Source organism: Thermothielavioides terrestris, chromosome 2, assembly GCF_000226115.1.
Source record: "Thermothielavioides terrestris NRRL 8126 chromosome 2, complete sequence".
Taxonomy (NCBI): Eukaryota; Fungi; Ascomycota; class Sordariomycetes; order Sordariales; family Chaetomiaceae; genus Thermothielavioides; species Thermothielavioides terrestris.
Genome location: NC_016458.1, coordinates 8,509,979 through 8,530,956, shown reverse-complemented (window position 1 = coordinate 8,530,956; position 20,978 = coordinate 8,509,979). Strand labels below are relative to the sequence as shown.

General features: G+C 57.1%; 8 protein-coding genes across 8 annotated transcripts; 4 read left to right on the top strand and 4 right to left on the bottom strand.

The window, feature by feature from the left end:
• The first annotated feature begins 847 nt into the window (after positions 1-847).
• Positions 848-2,320, top strand: THITE_54138 (glycoside hydrolase family 7 protein). Its single transcript, XM_003653428.1, has 2 exons — positions 848-1,527; positions 1,592-2,320. The coding sequence occupies exons 1-2, from the start codon at positions 922-924 to the stop codon at positions 2,255-2,257; spliced, it is 1,272 nt and encodes a 423-aa protein (XP_003653476.1). The 5' UTR covers positions 848-921; the 3' UTR covers positions 2,258-2,320.
• Positions 2,321-3,232: 912 nt separating this feature from the next.
• THITE_2088621 (uncharacterized protein) lies at positions 3,233-4,541 on the top strand (the record flags this gene model as incomplete). The annotated part of the gene is made up of 3 exons (XM_003653427.1): positions 3,233-3,443; positions 3,497-3,542; positions 3,620-4,541. The coding sequence occupies 3 exons, from the start codon at positions 3,233-3,235 to the stop codon at positions 4,539-4,541; spliced, it is 1,179 nt and encodes a 392-aa protein (XP_003653475.1).
• Positions 4,542-4,612: 71 nt separating this feature from the next.
• THITE_2115968 (uncharacterized protein) lies at positions 4,613-6,338 on the bottom strand. Its single transcript, XM_003653426.1, has 4 exons — positions 5,909-6,338; positions 5,509-5,822; positions 5,003-5,424; positions 4,613-4,931 (listed from the first exon to the last, which is right to left on the bottom strand). The coding sequence occupies exons 1-4, from the start codon at positions 6,062-6,064 to the stop codon at positions 4,684-4,686; spliced, it is 1,140 nt and encodes a 379-aa protein (XP_003653474.1). The 5' UTR covers positions 6,065-6,338; the 3' UTR covers positions 4,613-4,683.
• A 301-nt stretch (positions 6,339-6,639) lies between these two features.
• Positions 6,640-9,000, bottom strand: THITE_2115966 (uncharacterized protein). Its single transcript, XM_003653425.1, has 3 exons — positions 8,598-9,000; positions 8,263-8,507; positions 6,640-8,203 (listed from the first exon to the last, which is right to left on the bottom strand). The coding sequence occupies exons 1-3, from the start codon at positions 8,756-8,758 to the stop codon at positions 6,879-6,881; spliced, it is 1,731 nt and encodes a 576-aa protein (XP_003653473.1). The 5' UTR covers positions 8,759-9,000; the 3' UTR covers positions 6,640-6,878.
• Positions 9,001-11,130: 2,130 nt separating this feature from the next.
• Positions 11,131-11,743, bottom strand: THITE_2115964 (uncharacterized protein). Its single transcript, XM_003653424.1, has 2 exons — positions 11,513-11,743; positions 11,131-11,418 (listed from the first exon to the last, which is right to left on the bottom strand). The coding sequence occupies exons 1-2, from the start codon at positions 11,591-11,593 to the stop codon at positions 11,173-11,175; spliced, it is 327 nt and encodes a 108-aa protein (XP_003653472.1). The 5' UTR covers positions 11,594-11,743; the 3' UTR covers positions 11,131-11,172.
• Positions 11,744-13,981: 2,238 nt separating this feature from the next.
• Positions 13,982-15,301, top strand: THITE_2088617 (uncharacterized protein; the record flags this gene model as incomplete). Its single annotated transcript, XM_003653423.1, has 3 exons — positions 13,982-14,225; positions 14,299-14,341; positions 14,407-15,301. The coding sequence occupies 3 exons, from the start codon at positions 13,982-13,984 to the stop codon at positions 15,299-15,301; spliced, it is 1,182 nt and encodes a 393-aa protein (XP_003653471.1).
• Positions 15,302-15,666: 365 nt separating this feature from the next.
• Positions 15,667-16,670, bottom strand: THITE_151358 (uncharacterized protein; the record flags this gene model as incomplete). The annotated part of the gene is made up of 2 exons (XM_003653422.1): positions 15,667-15,993; positions 16,581-16,670. 2 exons carry the CDS (start codon positions 16,668-16,670, stop codon positions 15,667-15,669), a joined length of 417 nt encoding a protein of 138 aa, XP_003653470.1.
• A 272-nt stretch (positions 16,671-16,942) lies between these two features.
• Positions 16,943-17,773, top strand: THITE_2046690 (uncharacterized protein; the record flags this gene model as incomplete). The annotated part of the gene is made up of 2 exons (XM_003653421.1): positions 16,943-17,481; positions 17,596-17,773. The coding sequence occupies 2 exons, from the start codon at positions 16,943-16,945 to the stop codon at positions 17,771-17,773; spliced, it is 717 nt and encodes a 238-aa protein (XP_003653469.1).
• Positions 17,774-20,978: the final 3,205 nt, after the last annotated feature.

Genomic DNA, 20,978 nt, shown 5'->3' with positions numbered 1-20,978 from the left:
TTGCTGTTGTCAGTTGTCTCCTACGTTCCTCCGCAACCGGCTGCGCCGTTTTGACTTCTGGTCTTCCACCTCCGGCGCTAGATGCCGTCTTCTGTCAATGTCGGCCTGCAACGCCCGTGTCTAAAGATCAATCACAGCGAGCTGTGGTCAGCGTCGATAGTGATCCCCCCCAGCGGCAGCCAAGGCCGGTCCGGTCCGAATTGCGGCTCCCTTTTGATTTCCCTCTCTTCCTACTGCGTAGTGTAAGGCGGCGGGTGACGATGGAATCTGGACCCGGATTGAGGCTGGACTCTCTGATGCAGGGTGCAAGGCGAGGGGTTGCGGCCCGCGACCCGGGGTAGCTCCACCACAACAGACCCGGAAGAACGACTCCGCGGGGGAAGGGTGGGGTGGGAGGACCGCCGGCCCATGCAAGCGGGCCTGTCAGTTTGGAGCCGCGTTGGGCCCAGAACCAGTTAACGAACCTGGAACCCCTTCGATTCCCCCCAGCCTATCTCGGCAAGGGCAGAGGGAGGCTTGAGCTGGGTCACCAGCCATTATTCAGCGCGGTTCCTGCATGACCGTGCTTGGCTTCCGATATTTGGGATTTAGCCGCCCCGGACTAGCTCGGTGCTTTCCACAGTACACTAACACGGATGGAAAGTTAGGGCGGTAAGTGCTGTAATTGTCGCGAGCTGCTTCCGTTCTGGCTCCCATCTGGCTAGGTCGGAATAAGTAGAGCAATGCTACACTACTTGGCTGGGCAGGGGTCCAGGTTTCCAATAGAACCGGAAGATGGAGCCGCGCCTCCGTGTCAAAGACTGTCTGGCTCTGGGGAGATGGAGTTGATAAAGCCCCCTGGACTCCTCTCATCCCGGCGGCTGTGAGAAGCACTCCGCAGACTGTTCGTTCGACAATCTCGTTGCACCGATCCGCTCGAAGATGGCGCCCAAGTCTACAGTTCTGGCCGCCTGGCTGCTCTCCTCGCTGGCCGCGGCCCAGCAGATCGGCAAAGCCGTGCCCGAGGTCCACCCCAAACTGACAACGCAGAAGTGCACTCTCCGCGGCGGGTGCAAGCCTGTCCGCACCTCGGTCGTGCTCGACTCGTCCGCGCGCTCGCTGCACAAGGTCGGGGACCCCAACACCAGCTGCAGCGTCGGCGGCGACCTGTGCTCGGACGCGAAGTCGTGCGGCAAGAACTGCGCGCTCGAGGGCGTCGACTACGCGGCCCACGGCGTGGCGACCAAGGGCGACGCCCTCACGCTGCACCAGTGGCTCAAGGGGGCCGACGGCACCTACAGGACCGTCTCGCCGCGCGTATACCTCCTGGGCGAGGACGGGAAGAACTACGAGGACTTCAAGCTGCTCAACGCCGAGCTCAGCTTCGACGTCGACGTGTCCCAGCTCGTCTGCGGCATGAACGGCGCCCTGTACTTCTCCGAGATGGAGATGGACGGCGGCCGCAGCCCGCTGAACCCGGCGGGCGCCACGTACGGCACGGGCTACTGCGACGCGCAGTGCCCCAAGTTGGACTTTATCAACGGCGAGGTATTTCTTCTCTCTTCTGTTTTTCTTTTCCATCGCTTTTTCTGACCGGAATCCGCCCTCTTAGCTCAACACCAACCACACGTACGGGGCGTGCTGCAACGAGATGGACATCTGGGAGGCCAACGCGCTGGCGCAGGCGCTCACGCCGCACCCGTGCAACGCGACGCGGGTGTACAAGTGCGACACGGCGGACGAGTGCGGGCAGCCGGTGGGCGTGTGCGACGAATGGGGGTGCTCGTACAACCCGTCCAACTTCGGGGTCAAGGACTACTACGGGCGCAACCTGACGGTGGACACGAACCGCAAGTTCACGGTGACGACGCAGTTCGTGACGTCCAACGGGCGGGCGGACGGCGAGCTGACCGAGATCCGGCGGCTGTACGTGCAGGACGGCGTGGTGATCCAGAACCACGCGGTCACGGCGGGCGGGGCGACGTACGACAGCATCACGGACGGCTTCTGCAACGCGACGGCCACCTGGACGCAGCAGCGGGGCGGGCTCGCGCGCATGGGCGAGGCCATCGGCCGCGGCATGGTGCTCATCTTCAGCCTGTGGGTTGACAACGGCGGCTTCATGAACTGGCTCGACAGCGGCAACGCCGGGCCCTGCAACGCCACCGAGGGCGACCCGGCCCTGATCCTGCAGCAGCACCCGGACGCCAGCGTCACCTTCTCCAACATCCGATGGGGCGAGATCGGCAGCACGTACAAGAGCGAGTGCAGCCACTAGAGTAGAGCTTGTAATTACCGCCGAGACTGGCATCTAATCGTGAATGCTATTTCAAAAACAACATCTCGCGCATGGAGTCGGAGGCATGGCTTGCAGAACAGACTTAGTCTTCGCAGCATGTGTTCCAATGAAGACTCAAGACCGTTCGTCACGCATTTTCTGAGCAGTGTTTTCAGCAGTGATATGCAGCTGGACGGAGAGAGCTGCCAAACTTACTATGAAGTTCACCCCCACAAGCCTGCCAACCAACCATTCACTGCTGAACTGTCGAGGGAGGGGGTCGATGCTCCCCTGGGTGCGACATACCTCTAGGAATGTTTGCCAGGCAAGAAAAGTCCTAGATGATCAGGCTTGCTCATTTTAAGCAGAATCTGAAGTTCTTAATCAGCTAATCAGCAGCTACCCATGTCACGGCAACTATCTAGCTGGATAGTCACTCGGATAAGAATATAAACCTGCTAGAGAGGGCTCGGTTTGATCGGTACAGCACTTAGACTACGAGCGGAGGCATCTAGCTGTGAAATTTCTTAGCCATTCGAACGGAACCAGACTCATCACGAAACAATTGAGTCTGTTCGGCGCACCTGACGGGCGTCATTGGGGTGAAGGGTTCTGTCTGGTTTGTATGTAAGCTGACTAATCACACCGCAGGCTAGTTTTCACTCATGCACCCACCGCTCACCTGCCGACGCTCAAACGATTTTCATCCCATCTTCATCACTGCATCATCTCACTGCCCACACAGAAGCCCACACCAAACTTCAGCGACAGACCGAGCCATTTTCCCACGTGTTTCGGCCACCACAGATACCTGGCTATCCTACCCTATCCTAACCTATCGCACCAGTGGAGCTCGCACCGTCGTAGGCCTCCCAATTCGTGAATTGCATCTCTTCCGCATTGCATCATCTCAGCTCGACTGCATTGCCATGTGAGTCAGTTGCAGGCGAGAAATCGCTAAAACGCCATCTCGCCATGCCTCGACAGCTGCCCTGGAAAGTCGGCAGCGCGTCGGCGAAGCAGGCGCCCTCATCGCCGCGCCCCAAAGCTGCTCAGCCCTCAGCAAGCCCCGCCCCGTCCGCCAGCCGTAGCCCAGCCCCGTCTCACCGCCCCACGCCAACGCCCCAAGCCGCGTCGACGCCCGACCCGAGCAGGAAGCCAAGGCGCAGTCTCGCACTCAGCTCAGGTATGGCTTGGCCGCACCTGATAAGTATGGTCTTTTACTGACCGGCATGCCAGCGCGATCGCCGTCCACCTCGCCACCGCCCGAGCCCATCCAAGAAGAGTACGTCAACGTCCTGCGCCGCCTAGCCGCCTAGCCGCCTAGCCGCCGCTAGCTTGCACCAGCTAATGCTTGGCCAGGTTTATGATAGAAGGCGTCGACCATGACGACAGGTACCGCATGGTGGAGGACGAGTTCCTCGCCGTGGCCGGCGAGTTCACCCGGCACCTGCACGCGGCCGAGTATCAGCGGCTGAAAAACCTCGCCAAGTCGCAGAATGCGGAGACCATCCGCCACATCTCGCGGCCCGTCACCGGCGAGATGTCAGACCTCGTAAAGCGCCGTCATGCCGCCTTGGACACGGCCTCCAGGCAGCGCCGGGGCATCGCGAAGACATTGGGCAAGCGGGCTGCCGGAGATAGCTCGCTCGATGGGGACGAGCAGGAACCGACGCGACGCCCCTTTACCTCGCTGCAGGGCTTGATGGAGAGTCCGAGGAAGCAGGCAGTTCCGCTGACTTCCGTGATGGGGCCTCGGCCAGGCGCGAGTTTTAGGGACGAGGCCGACGGCAGCCCGTCCAGGAGGCGAGGATTGGCTCGCCACGGCAGCATGGACATGTTCGGCTTGAAAAAAGAAGCGTCTCCAGTCAGGCTAAAGCGAGAGCCTTCACAAGATTCGGACGACGATGACCTTGACGGTCAGCCTCCGTGGCCACCAGAACCCACACGGCGACGAGAGCAAGCAAAGAGGGCACCCTCTCGGCAGACATGGGCTCCGGACCCCGCAGCCAAGCCGAACGCTGAGCTGAGCAGTTCAAACAATCCGTTTTTGAGGGCCAGTACCGGCACCGTTCCAAGACAGACTTTAACCCGTGATGCCGGTCTGACGGAGCCCGCTGGGCCACCAGCTAACGGGGACGATGACCACGACGATGACTTCTTCTCCCGGCTCCGCGCACGAAGGGCAGAGCAGAAACGACGCCGCGAGGCCAGAACGGGAGATGGCAGCGTCAAAATTTCCGAAAGTCAGGCCGCAGCACTCAACGAAATCCCATTCATATAAGTAATCCTCATGATCATCATCATCATTCGAGCGCAGGTGATGCTAGCACGAAACATCCGTACACGCAACATCGAATAACTACCTAAGGTACTCATCAACATCTCGTTAATAAACACCACCCAGCTACACACATCGAACATCATCAGCCCTCGAACGGCGTCTCGAAAGGCCGCTCGGCCTGCGGCGTGATGCGCGCCAGGTGGCGGCGCTGGCCGTCGCGCCAGTCGACCAGCGCCGAGTGCTGCGTCACGCGGTTGTCCCACACCACGACGGTGCGGTCCTCCCACTTGATGCGCACCTGGAAGTCGGCCCCGAACGCCAGGTGCTCGTACAGGAACTTGAGCAGCGCGTCCGACTCCTCCCTCTTGAGGCCCACGATCTCGCGCGTGACTGTGTGTCGCGCAGGTTTGATTAGTGCTCGTCCTTGGCAGTTGTTGTCATATATTTTGCTTGGGACTTACACTGCGGATTGACGTAGAGCGCCTTCTCGCCGGTGACCGGGTGGGTGCGGACGATGGGGTGCTCGTTGATGACGGGCTCGCGGCGCACGATGCCGCCGCGGGCGAGGCTGTTGGCGGCCTGCTCGACGGCCGAGTGCGTGGCGCGCAGGCCGTGCAGGCGCTGCCGGAAGGGCGCGCTCAGCCGGCGGTAGGCCTCGGCCGCGTCCACAAAGAGCGTGTCGCCCCCCGTCGTCGGCTTGTCGAAGATGTACAGGAACGTCGTTCCCGGCGGCTGCGCCTCGTACGACACGTCCGAGTGCCACGCCACGCTGCTCGTCCGGTTCTCGTAGAAGCGGTTGATGCCCGTGTCGCCCGCCCCGCGGTGCACCAGGTGGATCTCGGGGAAGCCGGCCGGCGCGCCCGACGTCGGGTGGATGTGGTGTCTATACGTTTTCGTCGGACGGGAAGTCAGCATTAATTCATTAGCCGAGCAAGGGTGATGGGTGCTGCGTGCGGCGCGCCCTTACCGGCCGAAGTACCCGCCGAACTCAAGCGCCTTCTCGATGGGCAGGTCGGCGAAGTCCTGGTCGCGGAAGGCGACCACCTTGCGCTCGGCCACCAGCCGCGCCAGCTCGTCCTTGCCCGCGTTGCTGAGCGCGCTGAGCTGCACGCCGCGCACCTCGGTGCCGATCGTCGGCGTCAGATGCGTCACGGTCGCCACCCCCGCCGGCAGCAGGTTCGGGAACGTCGGGTCCGCGTCCCGCCCGTGGTCGTAGTGCTCGAACGGCTCGAGCGGCGGGTACTTCTTGGTGCGGTCCCAGGTCGGCAGGTAGTGCGGGTACTGTTTGCGCGCGGTCGTCAGCGTCGTCTGCTGGGACGGTGGTCCCTGAGAGGAGGGTTGTTGGGTTATGGAGGTGCTTGGCTTACGCTGGCCGCTTTGTGGCCTTTCAGTCCGGCCTCGGCTTCCGGGTCATACCGGTTGGCGGCCAGCTCCTTGTATGGGCCTTTGTGTGAGGTGTCGAGCTTCAGGGTTGACACGTCCGGGACCGCGGCGGTCTGGACTTCGACTGCGGAGGGGGCCATTCTGTGAGGTTCGTGGGATGGACTTCACTGGCTGTTCAAAACAGTGGTCCTTCTCGTGTTGTATTCACTTCACTTGGACGACAGTGACCGGATATCTTGGATTCTTGGATGCCCCTCCGCTTCTTATAAGCTCTCGAGTCCCACCATCCCACTCGCAATCCGACCTGCGGGGTCGGAGCGTGGTGATGGCAAGAAACATGGATGAGATTGCGCGAGCCTGGTCTGTCCCAATCACGAGCGGTGCCCATCGTGTGGTTGTCCCCCTCCAATCCACCATCCCACGCGCCATTCCGGTGCCGATCCGGCAAGAGGGCATGCTACCGGGCGGAGGGCTCCGATCTGACACAGGCAGCCGTCGACCCGCTCCTCGTAAACGGCGTTAAGGCACTCCCCGGAATTAGCGCGGGGCAGAGGTGGTGGTGGGTGAGAGACGAAGTGGCTGATGTCGAAAGAAGCACGGCGGACGTCGGTCGCTTCCGGCGCCGAGCGACGGTGATGCTAGACGCGGACCGGATCGCGTCATCGCGCTGCACCCGTCTTCGCGTGGCATGCGCCCGCTTCTTTCTGCGGGGCGTGTCGCGGGTGGAAAGCACGTCATTCTTCTCATTAGTCTTCGGATGATGATAAGAATGGTTCGTGAGATCGCATCTTGTCTTCGGATTGGCAGAGGAGATTGATACTGTGTTACCACGTTACTCAACTATCTAGGTAGGAAACCTGACAAATAGCGAATGATTCGTCCCCCAGACCTGGCTAGCTAGCGAGGAACAGATGAACCTCCAACACATCTTGAGGCGGCATATTCATGCCCGTGCTAGTCGACGCACGTTACGCGTCCAGTCTCCGCTGTCTGGTCGGGAGAGTACTCCACGAACTGGCGCCACGCGTCGATGTCGATCGCTGCATTGACGGCCCCCGGCGTGAACGGGAACAGCCTGGAGGGGGACAAGACTGAACTTTCTGCTGGTGGCACGAGTGGCTGCGGACTGGCCGACTCCAAGTTCCCAGGGGTTGCGGCGGGAGGGCCGGGAGGGCCGGGCGTGGCGGGAACGGGGGCTAGGTTGCTGACCTTGTCGATGGACATCCGTGTTGATACAGCAGTGTATAGGTTTCCGAACCGCCCTGGGAAGTGGTGGAGGACGAACTCGGATACGTCGTCGTTGGCCATGAACACCTCGTGCGCTTCTTGCATGAGCCTGCGCACCCCCTCCCAGTCACCGACTCGCGTCTTGTGCTCAGCGTACCAGAGCATGCGGTGGAGCTTGATCTCGACGCAGGTCTCGTGCCCCATGTAGCGCTCGCTCGTTCGGAACGCTGTCTCGGCCTCTGCGAAGAGGCAGATGGACGAGTAGTACACACCCATGAGGGCCCTGATGCGTCCAAGCCTCAACTCTGTCTTCAGCCTGATCTGTTGGCCGGCGGCAGACGGGCCCTCGATCGCCCGCAGCTGCTCTAGGAGGCGGTTGGGAGGGGCGTCGCCCAGGTGGACGAGGTCTGCGATGCAGACAGTTCCCGGCGAGGGCAGGCGGCCCCCGGCGATCAGGGCGGCCAACGGACCCGCTGCGTCCCATGTATCTAACCTCTTCAGAAAATCCGGATTGCGGTTCACAACTCGGAATCGGGCGAGGGAACTCCGTACATATAGCAGTTTGGGATGGTCGCGTCCGAGGATGGGTTCCCAAATCTGCAGGACTCTATGCTGCATGAGAAGTATGCCCCAGCTCTCGGCTTGTTTTTTGAGAGCAATTTGCGCTCTGCGTAGTTCCGCCTGGTCTTTGTTGTCGGAACGGGAGTTCCTGTACCGCTGCATCTCGCGGATCAGCGCTCGGGAAAGGGCGTCCATGACTCTCGCCGCGACGCTCAGCGGGCTGCCGGGATAGGTAGCGGCCTCGATTACATCGATATCGAACCGACGCAGGGCCTGTTTCCAGGTGCTGCTCGGCAACCTTATCAGTCTCAGCTTTTGGAGCGCTTCTCGATATTTCCCGTTCAACGAGTCCTGGAGCGCTTGTCGGGTAAGCGCACTCTCCGAGAGACCGCATTGGGATGAGACGTCTGCCTCAGAGCAGGAAGCGGCTGGATGGGGCGCCGGCACGTAGTTCGTCGGCGTGCGATAGATGATGTTTGACGGCATGCCTCCTGTGCTTCCAGTCAGTGTTGCCGCCGCTCGGGTTGCCCGGGGGGCTCTTCAAACCGACCGGAGAACTGCGAGGTGGGAGAGGCGAGTGCGCTGGAATGGCGTTTCTGGTATGCATCCAGCTTCGCCGCCGGGACCTCCTGTAACCCACCCTCATCGGCGTCACGCCTGCGCCGGAAGAACCGAGTCGGCCGGCCGAGTTCGCGTTGTCGCTTCTGCCGCTTCCGGACCATCTTCCTCATGTCGCTGTCGGGGATGTTTCGAAAGAAGCCCCGTTTGGCGATCCATCTTTTGAGCTGCCGCACTCTGCATGGTTCGCTCGGGAGTCCAGGCAAGAGTGAGCAACCCCGGATACTGCACAACAGGGAGACGAAGACAAAATCAGGCACCACCCACCCGATGTCGAGTCCATGCTCCGCCCTCAAGACGGCGGCCACCTCCTCGTATTCTTTCCCCTGCACGATATAAAGCTCGCGGATGGTGCTTCGGTGATTGTTCCAGACTTCAGCCGGATATCGATGGTAAGACCGGCGTGGCTGTGACTGCGAAGCAGGCATCGTTGCGGCGGCTTTGGACCTCCTACGCACGGCGGGCGGGTGTGTCTTGCGGGGTGGGAATCCATGGAAAGAAAACCTGGTAATATAGCAACTCAAGCCTCAGCTGCGCATGCATCAATTTGGGTCGCGCACCAGGCCTCTGACCGCCTGTCGGCAGTCCGCCTCGGTCTGCCTTGCGCCTTTCTTGGACAGGGGTAAGTCGAACAGCTTCTTCGACTTGGCGCTCGCCACTCAGACGAAAGTGACATTCGAAAGGTCAGCCAACCACTGTTCAACGGAGGGCAGCGAAAATCTCCACTTTTCCATTTCGCCTTAGGGTAGGTACCTTAGTTATCCGTCAATACCTTCCTGTGTAGTTGGTCGTTAGCCCCTGCCACAAGCAACACACGGACGTGGCAGGATGTAGTGTACGTCGTGTAACTGCCTCCCCTGCAGGGACTAAACAAGGGTGAATGTCCCTTTCTGCAAAAGGCTGTCTGCTGCCCCGCAGGGACTATGAGTTAAACAGGGGTCGATGAATGTCCCTTTCTGCAAAGGCTGTCCCAGATTCCCGGAATGTTCGCCAACTGTTAATGTAGGGTTCCTGTCCGGCCAACCACCTTAAGTTTCAATCTTGCTCCAGAAATTCACACCCATTCTGGGTGGCGACACCGATCAAATGAACATGCCAATGCTACGAGTAGACTTCGCCCCGCAGACAGCAGGTGAACAAAAAAGTGACATTGAGGTTTGTGGACGTGTTTTCTTCCCTGGCCCTTTCCGTTGCCTTTTTCCGTCTCTGTCGGCCCTGCTCTAAGTATTTAAACAGCAACCTGGAACTCAATCCGGATCATGGCCCTCAGATGTCTCCCATCCTCGCACCATATCCCTCATCGCCTTGTTTGGTTACTTGGTCCTCAAGCTATTTTCTTCGTTTCCAGTGATAGGCGAGTCTCTGCACCTCCATTCTGGTACTAGCAGTCATGCGCAATCCTTCCTCGCCCCCCCGGGATCCCGTCAAGCGAAGCACTGGCCCAGTCAATGGGCACATGGCCACATCGAGAGACTCTTGCAAGGTTCGGCAGCACTGTCCTGTCCTGTCTGCACGCAGGTGGTCTAGGTCGAGGGCACGTTGCTCACAACGGCTAGGTCGGACTCGCTGCTGCGTCGCCGCTGACCCTCTCCCAAATCAGAGATGCCGTGGCGAAAGGAAGCATTGGTCAGGGAAACTACTCTTCGTTGCAGCGGTGGAAAGAGGAAACCTTCGAGGACGGCCCGTGGCATGCCCTGGGATTGCAGAAGAACTGAATGCCTCGAGGAGTCAGCCAAGGCTTCACCCGTATGAGTGGGAGCTCTTGGTGTGGTTATTTTGCGCAAGCACGGTCTCAAATGGTACTGCTACCACGCTGTGTTGCACCCCGTGTCTTTGGACTCATCCGATTTCCCATCTTAACATGTCGCTGGGCAATCTTCTGTCCAGCTCCAGATGCCTTCCCCCTTCCACAAGCATGAACCATCGAGGCCAGTCCGATGGATGTGTCCCTGCCAAGCGGTTCCAGCTTGCTCGACATCTTCATGTGACTCGACCACCATTTGTGTCTGTCTCACAGATACAAGCCCATCACATTGGGCCCTGGTTTACCAAACCACATCCAGTTACCCACGACGTAACCGCCAAGTTGGCCACAGCCAACCCCCAAGCAGCACACCCAACCAACCACCCCTGAGTCGCACTCCCCCACTCCGCCCTGCGAAATAGCTTCAACAACACGCAAACATCCCCCCCACAGCTTTCTCCCTCGCTCGGCACCACTCACTCACCCTCGACCGGCAGGCAACTCCACCGGCGGCTGCTCCACCCGCAAGAGCACCGGCTCGCCCATCGCCTCCGGCAGCACACCCATCGGCAGCGGCCCCGACGCCTGAGGATACTCCTCCGGGCGGCGCGCAGCAGCAGCAGCGTCCAGCTCGGCCTTGCCGAACCCGAACCCATGCGCCGCCGCGCCTCCGTCTCGCTGCTGCTGCTGCTGCTGCTGCTGCTCGAGCGCGTCCAGCCGCCGCCGCTGCGCGTCCAGCTTGCGCCGCATGTACCAGGCCCAGGCCGCGGCGGCGGCGATGAGCGCGGTGCCGACCACCGCGCCGACTACGATGCCGGCTATCGCGCCGCCGGAGAGGGATGTGCTGCTGGGACTGTTGCTGCTGCCCTGGGCGGATGCGGGGTTGTCGTTGTTGGTGTTGGTTGTGGTGGAGGTGGAGGTTGGAAGGGGGTTGCTGCCGGTGGAGGCGGGGGTTGCGGTGCTGTCGGTGGTCACGCTCGGGGTGCTGCTAGAGCCTGCGGTTGTCCCGGTTGAAGAGGTCGTCACGGGCGTGTTGGATGCGGTAGTGCTGCAGGAGGCGCTGGTCGGGAGGATGGTCACCTGAAAGGCGCTGCACAACTAAAGGGTCAGGAAGCAAGAGAGTCGATGATTAGATACCTCGATCGATTGTGAACGGGGCGGGTTACGGGCAGATATGTAGCCTACGTCGACGGCAACGGAGATAGCCGACGCCTGGTCGGATTGGTCGCACACAGCAGCCACACAGCAGGCTATGTTGCTCAGGAAGTCCTTGTTTGAGCAGATACATTTGGGGTCGCTTCCGCAGTCTCCGGAATTGGTCAGGTAATGGTCGGCGCAATCTTGCTGGAGCATAAGAGCGCAGGTTAGTTGACTCCCCGACGATGCTTTGCCTCCATCATCAGGCGATGCAGCGCTGAGCATGGGAGGGGAGACGCACAGCGCACGAGGGGAGGCTAGCCAACTGGCCGACAGCGACGCGGGCTAGGGCAAAGATTAGAAGCACAGTAAGGGTCATCATGGCGGAGAGTTTGATGGTTGAAGCACAGTAAGGGTCTTCATGGCGCTGAGTTTGATGGTTTGGAGAATTCCTGAACGGTCACCGCGGGGAGGGTTCAGGAGCTGGAGTTGCAGTTGCAGCTGGGGTGGCCAGGGTCGGGTCAGAGCGCACGAGATCGCCATCAAGCTTTGAGCTGAACGCACCACTGCAAGCCAAGAGTGCCACAGTGCAAAGCAACGCGGTCCTGCTTACTGTGTACTAGTAAGTCCAGGTGACAGATAGGCAGGTAGGTACTCCGTATACCTATGAAAAATAAGGTATAGAGGAAAGGCGCTTGACAAGATTTTATGCCGAAGTGTGAGACAATCCGACCAGCACGATGAGGTGTCCCGTTCCCGCGCTGGTTCCCGGGCCAGGCTCCCATTGCCTCAATCCCTTCAACGCGATTCAACTCAGTTCAACGCAGTTCACCGCAATTCGGCACTGTTGGCAATCATATCCTGCCCTGGATTTGAGTTGTTTCGAATCAACAGCCAAGACCGCATCCTATTGCTCGCGCCGCACAAGATGCATCCCAGCCCGCCTAGGCAGCCACCACAGCCACGACCAACCGCCCCGCCCTCCCGGCTTGGCAATATAAACGGAGCCAGTCACAGAGACTCACAGTGTCACAACGACTTTAACCGAGCCAACCGACTGCCCAAGCAAGTGCCACAGCCGAAGAAATGCCTATCGCAATTTGATCTCGAGAGGCAAGAGGGTCGACGCAGAGCAAGGAGGTCGGTCGCCAGGGTTAGGGATATGTATGGCGATTGACTAGATGGAACGACGAACTCACCACGATCCACGCCATCCAATCCAAATTGAGCCTCATATCTGAGTTGATCGAGTTGTTGGGAGCCTTGGTCCCGGGTTGCACTGGCTGAACTGGCGCATTGTGTCCCTGGCTCACTCTCTATGCAAAGAGACTTGTGAGCCTGGCCATAGTAACTCGTCCAGCGATAGATAGGACCATGGACCGGGGAGAAATCTCGGGGCTCTCCCAGTGCTGCTTGTCGGAATTGGTGGCCTGGCAACATGCTTCACCTTCACTCGAGCACAGTCGGACACCGTTGGACTATGTGCGGGCTGGGCCGCGTCTTGCGCACCGCCTTGACGAAGGCATGGACAATCAACTCTGTGTTCCGCGACCTGGCTGTTCTGCTCCTATCCCGTCATACTGCGCCACGGTCGTGCCGCATAATTGCAGTCTTCTCCTGCCCGCACCAGCCTTGCTCATCATCCCCTCCGTTGTCCTTCTGCTGGTCGCGTTCTTTTCTCGTCTCGGGATGTTTTTGTGAACTCTTGTGTCCTCTTCGTGCTGAGTGCGGCGAGTCAGAAGCTGTTGCGTTCCCCCGGCATGGCCGGATTAGCTGGTGGGCGCGCCATCAACTTGGGAGTTGCGCGGGCTTCAGCTTTAGACTGAAGCCTGAGGACTGGATCTGACCTGGGAGCTTTAACCCGGGGTAGAAAGTCTGGTATGGGACTTTTGGCAGCACATTTATCATCAGGAGAATCATATATATCTCCGCCGTACCGGCAATGCCGGGGTCGTGGCGTTTGTATAATCGATTGTCCACGAGGATGGAGGGAGAAAACGCCCCCATGACACTTGGAGACGAGCCTCTGGGGCAAAATCAGTCGCGGGCGGTTAGAATAGGTGTGGCATGACGTCCTGCGAAAAAAGGTTTCCTGCTCACTACTGCGCATACAGCACAGCTGCACTGTCGGGATGAAGTTTAACATCTTGGTTGGTGGGGATGTTGTTGGTGGTGTTCAGCTGGGCTCGTAGATGCCGGTTCCGCGTTCTCTTGAGTTGTAGTCGATTCATCTTCACCCAGCTCTTGGCTTAGTGGTATGATGTGCCCAGATAAACTCGCAAGATTTGCAGACTGGCCAATGCTGCGGTCTGCCGGTTGATTTTAGTATCGATGAGACTGGCCGGCAAGCCACGTCGCTTGCTTAAGCAACCCGGATCTCGTCCGACCTCACGCGCAACCCGGCCCGACTGCGGCCACAGTTGAATGAACTGTGACAGAACATGGTCGGCCGTGAGCGGGGTTGGAGTGTTTCACAGTAATATCGCCTTAGCAAACAAAGAGCGACACGGTACACCGTTTTAGTTTCCTTCTTTCCCGCTTCTTGGTTGCGCGAATTCCACGGGCTCAACTCGTTCCTTCCCTCTTCGCCCCAGATCGGCTCTTCGCTCATCGCCAGCCAGCCACGCCCGTTTGTTCCACTTGATTGCGGTTTCCTCCTGAATGCATCCCGTCAGTGGCAAACCGCCGAACTCACCCGATCATCAATCGCAGGCACCGTCCTCTCGTTCTTCTGCGACTAAGAACGACCCAACCCCAGCGAACCAGCGAAATGGCTGACCCTGACCAATCCATCAGCAACGGCACCTGCTTCTCCGCAGTGAGGCAACTGGCCGCTGATAACTTCATTCCCTGTGGCAACTGGGTGTTTGGCAACTACCAGTGCTGCCAGGCTGGCGATTACTGCCTCGACGACAATGCTTGCTACAACCCAGAGCATGGCACCACTTACCTCGCCGGGTGCACCGACTTGGAATACAGGGACGCAAGCTGCCCGGATAAGAAGTCGTACAAGGGTATGAAGGGCAGAGAGAGATTTCACGGCGGTCCATGCGACGCTGACCAGAGTCCGCTGAGACGTGCTTTTAGATTACCCATGGGCTGGACTCATCTACTGCAAGCCCAATCGATGGTGAACATTGCCTGAAGCGAACACAGCGCCAGTATTCCGGCTCCGAGCTAACCATGTCAATACAGGGTGGCCTGCGAGGAGACGGCCAAACCGTACACCATCACCGTCGGCGACCCGTGCACATGCCCGTCGGCGTCCGAGACGATGACCGTGGCCTTCTCTGCCCCCTCGCAGATCGCAGCAATCGGAAGTCTGCCAAGCCGGTCAGGCGGCACCATTGAGTGGGAGCCGGGCCACTTTCCGACGGCATCACTGAGAACGAGCTCGTCGTCGTCCAGCTTGTCCAGCACCCACCCTTCGGCCGCTTCCACGCTCGCCTCCGCAACATCAAGCTCCGTGCTTCCTACCACAACGACGGCTTCAGCCAGCGACAATCCCACTCCATCCCTAGGCCATTCCCTAAGCGACGGCGCAAAAGCAGGCATCGGCGCCGGCGCGGCGGTGGGCGGCATCCTCCTGTTCGGCGCGCTCTCGGCGCTCTGGGTGGTGTTCCGCCGCCGCAGGAACGACAAGAATACCCCGGCCGGCCCGGAAGCGGGACAGGCCGCAGGACCAAACACACACGACGACAAGAGCGGGGGTACGGGACCGGCCGAGATGCCCACTCCCGTGGTTCCTCCGCGGCCCGCGTATTCGGAGTTGCCGGTTGGGCCGTGGGTGGTGCGGCCAGAGTTGCCTGGGGAAGTGAGCCCGATGACGCCGGGATATAGAGACGGACATGAATATGGCGGGCAGGTGTCTCCGCCTGGTTCTCCCCCTGCCATGGGATCGCAAGAAGCGAATGCGAATGCGAATCAGGGGTGGGTCGGCATGCCGCCATTGACGACTGTCGAGGAGGAGCGCGAGATGAGTCATCAACAGGGCCAGCCGGGACTGGGGCCGGGCGGGCCGGGACAGTGGACACAGACGATGGGAAATCAGAGGCCCGGTCAGGGGGCGGTGCTGGAACTGCCTGCATGAGAGCGTTACAGAGACATCTGCCCTTCACAGAAGACGGGAGTTGGGAGTGCATCTGAGGAGGGATGTTCCAAGGCGAGACCCTAGAGCGCAAGCTTTTCCGTTCATCTGGGCGATTTGCAAAAAGAATGGCATTACCTAGGCTGTGGATGAGGAAGCGCCAACAAAGAGACCGACCAGAACCTAGTGTCGTCAGGCAGCCCCAAATGGGGGGATAATATCAATCAAGTTTGCAGAGAAGAAGAGGAACGGTCCTCCACCAACTGCTAGATCCAGAGCCGGAAACAGTGTGCGCCAGTGTCTGATTGATGCCCTTGCCTTCAAACCTTCGAGACAAGCTGGAACTCAACGGAATCCTTCCCCGGCCTTCACATGAACCGGTCCAAGATGCTCTTCTCCCAGACCCCGTATTTAGGGACGTTATCCAGGTCGAACCCGTCCCAGAACAGAGTCTGGTGCGTGGTGCGGCCCCGCAGCACCTCCCGGGCCGCCTCCCTGTTGACCTGCAGGTTCCAACTCTTGACGCGCGGCCAGTCGCGCAGCGCAGACCCGGCGTCGACGCGGTAGTCGCGGTTCTGCCAGATGTTGCCCTGGTACTCGGGCCGCGCTTTCTCCTTGAGCTTCTCCCAGATCTGCCGTCCGCACCGCCGGAGCAGGTCTTTCATCTCGTTTTTGGAGATCGAGATCGTTTGCTTCTTGTGGGCGAGGAGTCCTCATCGTCGCCGAGATGGTCCGCAACAATTGGGTGGAACCGGAGAGATGGCATGCAGACTGGGTCTTCGGCGTGCTCAGCCGCCGGCGTAACGCTGGCGATTCAGGCCCAGCCGGTGAATTGGATGCTGCGGTCATCTTCTCTGTAAGTCTATTATCCAATTGCCCCGATTATTACTAGTATTGCCATTTGCTTTTTGCCTGTAACAGGTTTGCTGTAGAACCGATCATCCAACGGCCGACATCTATGCACAACGATGCATGAACATCTTTGTCATCTTCCGCGCTCAACACGATCTCCGCTGTTGGTTGCAAGTGCAACACTGCCAGCCACGCTGACACGCCCGTCTTTCTTCCCAGATCTATAGAAGAGAGCCCAGAATCCGAAAAGTCAACCTCTTCGCAGTCGAGGCAAAGCGGCCGTGTTACCGTGCATCAAACGGTGTCTGCAGGAAGATTGTACCTACCTTGGTTGTTGTCGCGCAATAGGTTCATGACTTAATGGATGGATGGCGCCGTGTGTGTGGGCTAGCCCGCCATTGCTGCAGCCAGCACGTTATTGAAAGCCAACCAGGGAAGTAGCCAGGTCTCGCAAGGTGAATTTGTCAGATAGGACGCGGGCGAAATCAGGAGGTATCGAACCCCACCGCTCCGGCGACATGCCTGTGCTTGGCTAGTCATGGGCCGGAAACGGCTCAACTTCTCCAAGGTGCTTAACAAGCAGAGTCCTACAATTGTCAGCAAGTCCGACGAATTGCGTGACCCAAGTCGGCGATCAGGATAATCCTGATGGATTGATATCTAGAGGTGCATATAAAGGAGCTCCGGCCTCGTTGTTGGTGAGCCGGAGCCGCGCTTGACATCCCTAACACCTCCTCCAACACTCCTGAGTTTACACGGAACACCCAAAGCCAGCAATATTGATCTGACATAATGGCAGCATCGAAGATCCTCCTCGTCCTCGGCGCAGGCAAGAACATCGGCCAGTCGCTGGGCCGTGGCTTCAAGGCAGCGGGGTACAAGGTCGCGCTCGTCTCGCGCAGCGCAGCGGACGGCCAGACCACAGCCGAGGGATTCCTCACCCTCCGGGCCGATCTCTCCAACCACGCCTCGGTCCCGCCTCTCTTCGAGGCGGTCAAGAAGAAGCTCGGCGGTCCCCCCACCGTCGTCGTGTACAACGCGGGCGCCGTGGTCTCGCCGGTCGACGCGGCCAACCCGTTCACAGTGCCACTGGACGGCCTGGAGTCGGTGACGGCCGTGACGCACACCAGCGCCTACGTCGCCGCCCGCGAGGCCGTGGCGGGCTGGGAATCGCTGCCCAAGGAGGTCCCCAAGGCCTTCATCTACACGGGCAACATCTGCGCCGCCGTCGTCCTCCCCAAGACGTTCACCGTCAGCTTCGGCAGCGGCAAGAGCGCCGCCAGCTACTGGATCGGTCTGGCCTCGGAGGTCTACAAGGAAAAGGGGTACAAGTAGGTCTTTTCCTGCCTTCGCTTTCATTTGCTTCGTCTTTGATATATCACCTCCACTCGGGCTTCTCGGCGTTATGTTCTGGGACGTCGCATCTGACCATGCCGGCCCGACAGGTTCTACTTCGCCGACGAGCGGGTCGAAACAGGGGAGCCGGTCTATTCCAAGATCTCAGGGCCCGCGGCTGGCGAGTTTTATCTGAAGCTGGCTGAGGAGGAGACCGACATCCCGTGGTACGCGACCTTCGTGGCCGGGAAGGGATTTGTCGATTTCCCCGAGTCACGGAGGCGCTAGTCGACTGCGGCGACACTGTGGCCGTTGGGGTGCGCAAGGGCCACGGCGAAAGTGTGGTAGCGGCGGTGCAGGGTAAAGCGTAGTCAGAACGCCGCCAATACCGTATATTGCCATACCGAGCTAATACAGTACGTTGCGGGCGTCCCGTTGGAGCCCTTATTACACACGATTGCTTCCCTGCTCATTGGGGGAAGAGTTATGAAGTTGTAGAGCTTGAAAGACGTGGTAGAAATTCACGATAAACGGAAAGATAATTGCAAAATGAGTGTTGTACAGTCACAGTGAGAGTCGCTTGGTAACGCTCGAATTTTCCCAGTGGCTTGGATTGTGCTCAGTTGGCTACAGGCTCGTGTCCACATTCTGATGGTCAGCGTCACCAATGGAGTCTTACATATTCTCCCAGCACTGGATTGCACCTTCTCCTTGAAAAATTTTTTCTTGGCACCCACTGTTAGTGTCAACGCCTAGCACCACAGCTTACGCCTTAACACGCCCTATCAAACCTACCAACTTCGATCGGGCCGCTGGCCACCGTCGTATTGACGGTATAGCTGGTAGCATTCCTACAACGCCGCTTAGGGTGATATTATAGCCGGATAACGTTGTATCGAACGCTATAGGCACCTGCCCTATAGACCTTCCTATAGCTATCAACCTATAGCGTGTTAAACGGTATAAAAACGTCGGTTTTACGCCTCTACTTGCCTTAGATCTAGCGAAGGGCGTTACTACGAAGATAGAGTCCAATAGAACGGCTAAAGCCACCCTTGGCTAGCATCTCTATAAGGCGGAGTAGAAGCTGCAACGCTAGAGGAAGGTAGTCGAGGCTATTGCCAATGGGCTCGATAGCGTAGTAGCCTTCTTCTAGGGGCCCTACTAGGAAACGCTACGTTAGGAGTACTAGGAGGTTGTTAATAATGTTCTATACTTTATTAGTATCTATATTTTTACTATAACTAATATAGTTATAGCTCTCTACTAGTTTGATAGTACTTAGAAAGACTTAGACCCTAAGGTATAGTTCCTTAGGGCTACCTAGCGAACCTAGTTAGTACCTACGCCCTCGATCTCCTTAGCGCCTATAGGCGAAGCTTCCTAGGCTATAGTAGCCTTATATACCTACTCCTATACTACTAAGTCAATAGGCGGTAACTAGCCTACGAGCCTTTAACCTACTTTAAAGAACCTTACGACGACTGTAACGATTATAAAGGCTAAGGCTAGAGCCTAGCCTAAGAAAGAAGACTTCAAGGTCCTTGTAGCCTTTGATTATAACAAGATAGGATATACTACTAGAGCCCCTTATTAAAAGGCTTTCGTTATATATATAGAGATTATATAGGCTCTATAGCTTGCCGCCTAGTAGATCCTAGACTATATTTAGACCAACTCTAGATACGCTATCTATATAATAGACGTCGCTACCTATAATACACTCTTCGAACCTACTAACGCTACTAAGATCCTTTATATCTACGGAGGTACTTCTATTAGCTGCCTAGAGAAGTAGTATTAGTATATCGTTAAGAAAGTGCTATAGATCTTCTATACTATATAGAGTATAGTCAATATTATAGAAATCATTGAAGAGGAAATAGTAGTATAGATAGGGGTAGCCCTATACAACATTATGCCCTCCTAGCGAGGCCTAGACCTATACTTGGGCTATAGGACCTTTATCGTCTTGTTCCTCTAACTAATATAGCTATTCCGCCTATTTAGTATAAGCGAGATAGTGCGCTTAGTCAATAAAAAGCTAATCCTTCGAATATATAACCCTAGCTACTAAGGTTATTGCTCTATCGCTAAGTGTAGGCGGGTACTATACTATAATAAGTATAGCGATAGACTCGACTATTATATAGGTAAATATATTATATCTATCTAATGCGCCAACTGTCTAGGACCCTTTATATTGGGCTATAAAGACTACTTTGCTAAACTTATCTATAAGAATAGGCATTAGGTCCCCCTTAGAAGGAAGGCCTAGGCTATAGTTAAGGCAGCTAGAAGCTGCCTCTTTGCCGAAGCTAACTAATTATAAAATATAGAAATGACAACCTATTATACTAATAAGAGACCTTAGAGCCTTAACGGAGAGTAGGGCGAAAAGCGCTTTGTAGCTATACCTATATCTACGATAAGTACTAATAGAGGGGTTATATATAGTATACCCAAGCCCCCCCAATAGTTAATAGAACCGAGCCTACCTAAGCCCTTAGGCTTAGGGGAGCTACTGGCCTCCAATTAAGAAGCCTAGGCTCGGGCCTAGGTACAACCGACGATTATAGTTAGGGCTCTATATAGGCTGCATATAGCTAATATAGTCTTTGTTAAATATAACCTTAGGGCCCTAAGTAGTTTGCTAGCTACCTAGGCCAATAAGTAACGTTAAGTAGGCCTACGACCTCTAGGTCATCTAGGCGAATATACAATATAGCTAGGGCATATACGAGGTTGCCCTCAACGTTAGCTAGGACGACTAAGCCAACGTTATCTACCTATAGGAGCCTTGCTAATAGCCTAGCTCTAGGATAAAGATATACCTAGGATATAATATATTTGCCCTAGTCGAGACCTAGGAGACTACTAAAGATTGACTACGAGTCTTTACCTATATATAGAAAGTACACTATATCTAGGCGCTACTACGACAGCCTATTTCCTATAATATACTATAGATATAGGTCAATAGCATTGACTTCTTAAACTTCTATCGCTAGCTAGATACACTAGAGGCGATCGACTATATATATAGCTTTGAACCTACTACGAGATATATAGTAGGTAAGGACGCTAATGCTCTAGATCCTATATAGGAGCCTAGCGTTGCCTATCCAATATATAGGGGGCAACGTCTAGCTAGCTAGTTATAGGATATAGGAATACTATATATAGGGGAGCTAAGGGTAGCTATCTATAAGTAGAGGTATATCCTAGACCTCGTTTTCAGTAATATCCCCTTTACCTAGACCTTTATAGACTATAACCTACTTATTAGCTTCGACTATTGTACCCTCTTAACTATTGTCCTAGGCAAGGGCGACAGGCCCCTACTCTAGCCAAAGTACTAGGTCCTAGACTCTAACCTCGACCTATTCGAGTAGGTACTAAGCTGCTCGCTAAACCGGCTACTGAGTATAACGGATATCCCTAATAGGGACTACAAAGCAATTAACCGGTTTATAGAGTAGTTTAGTAGCGC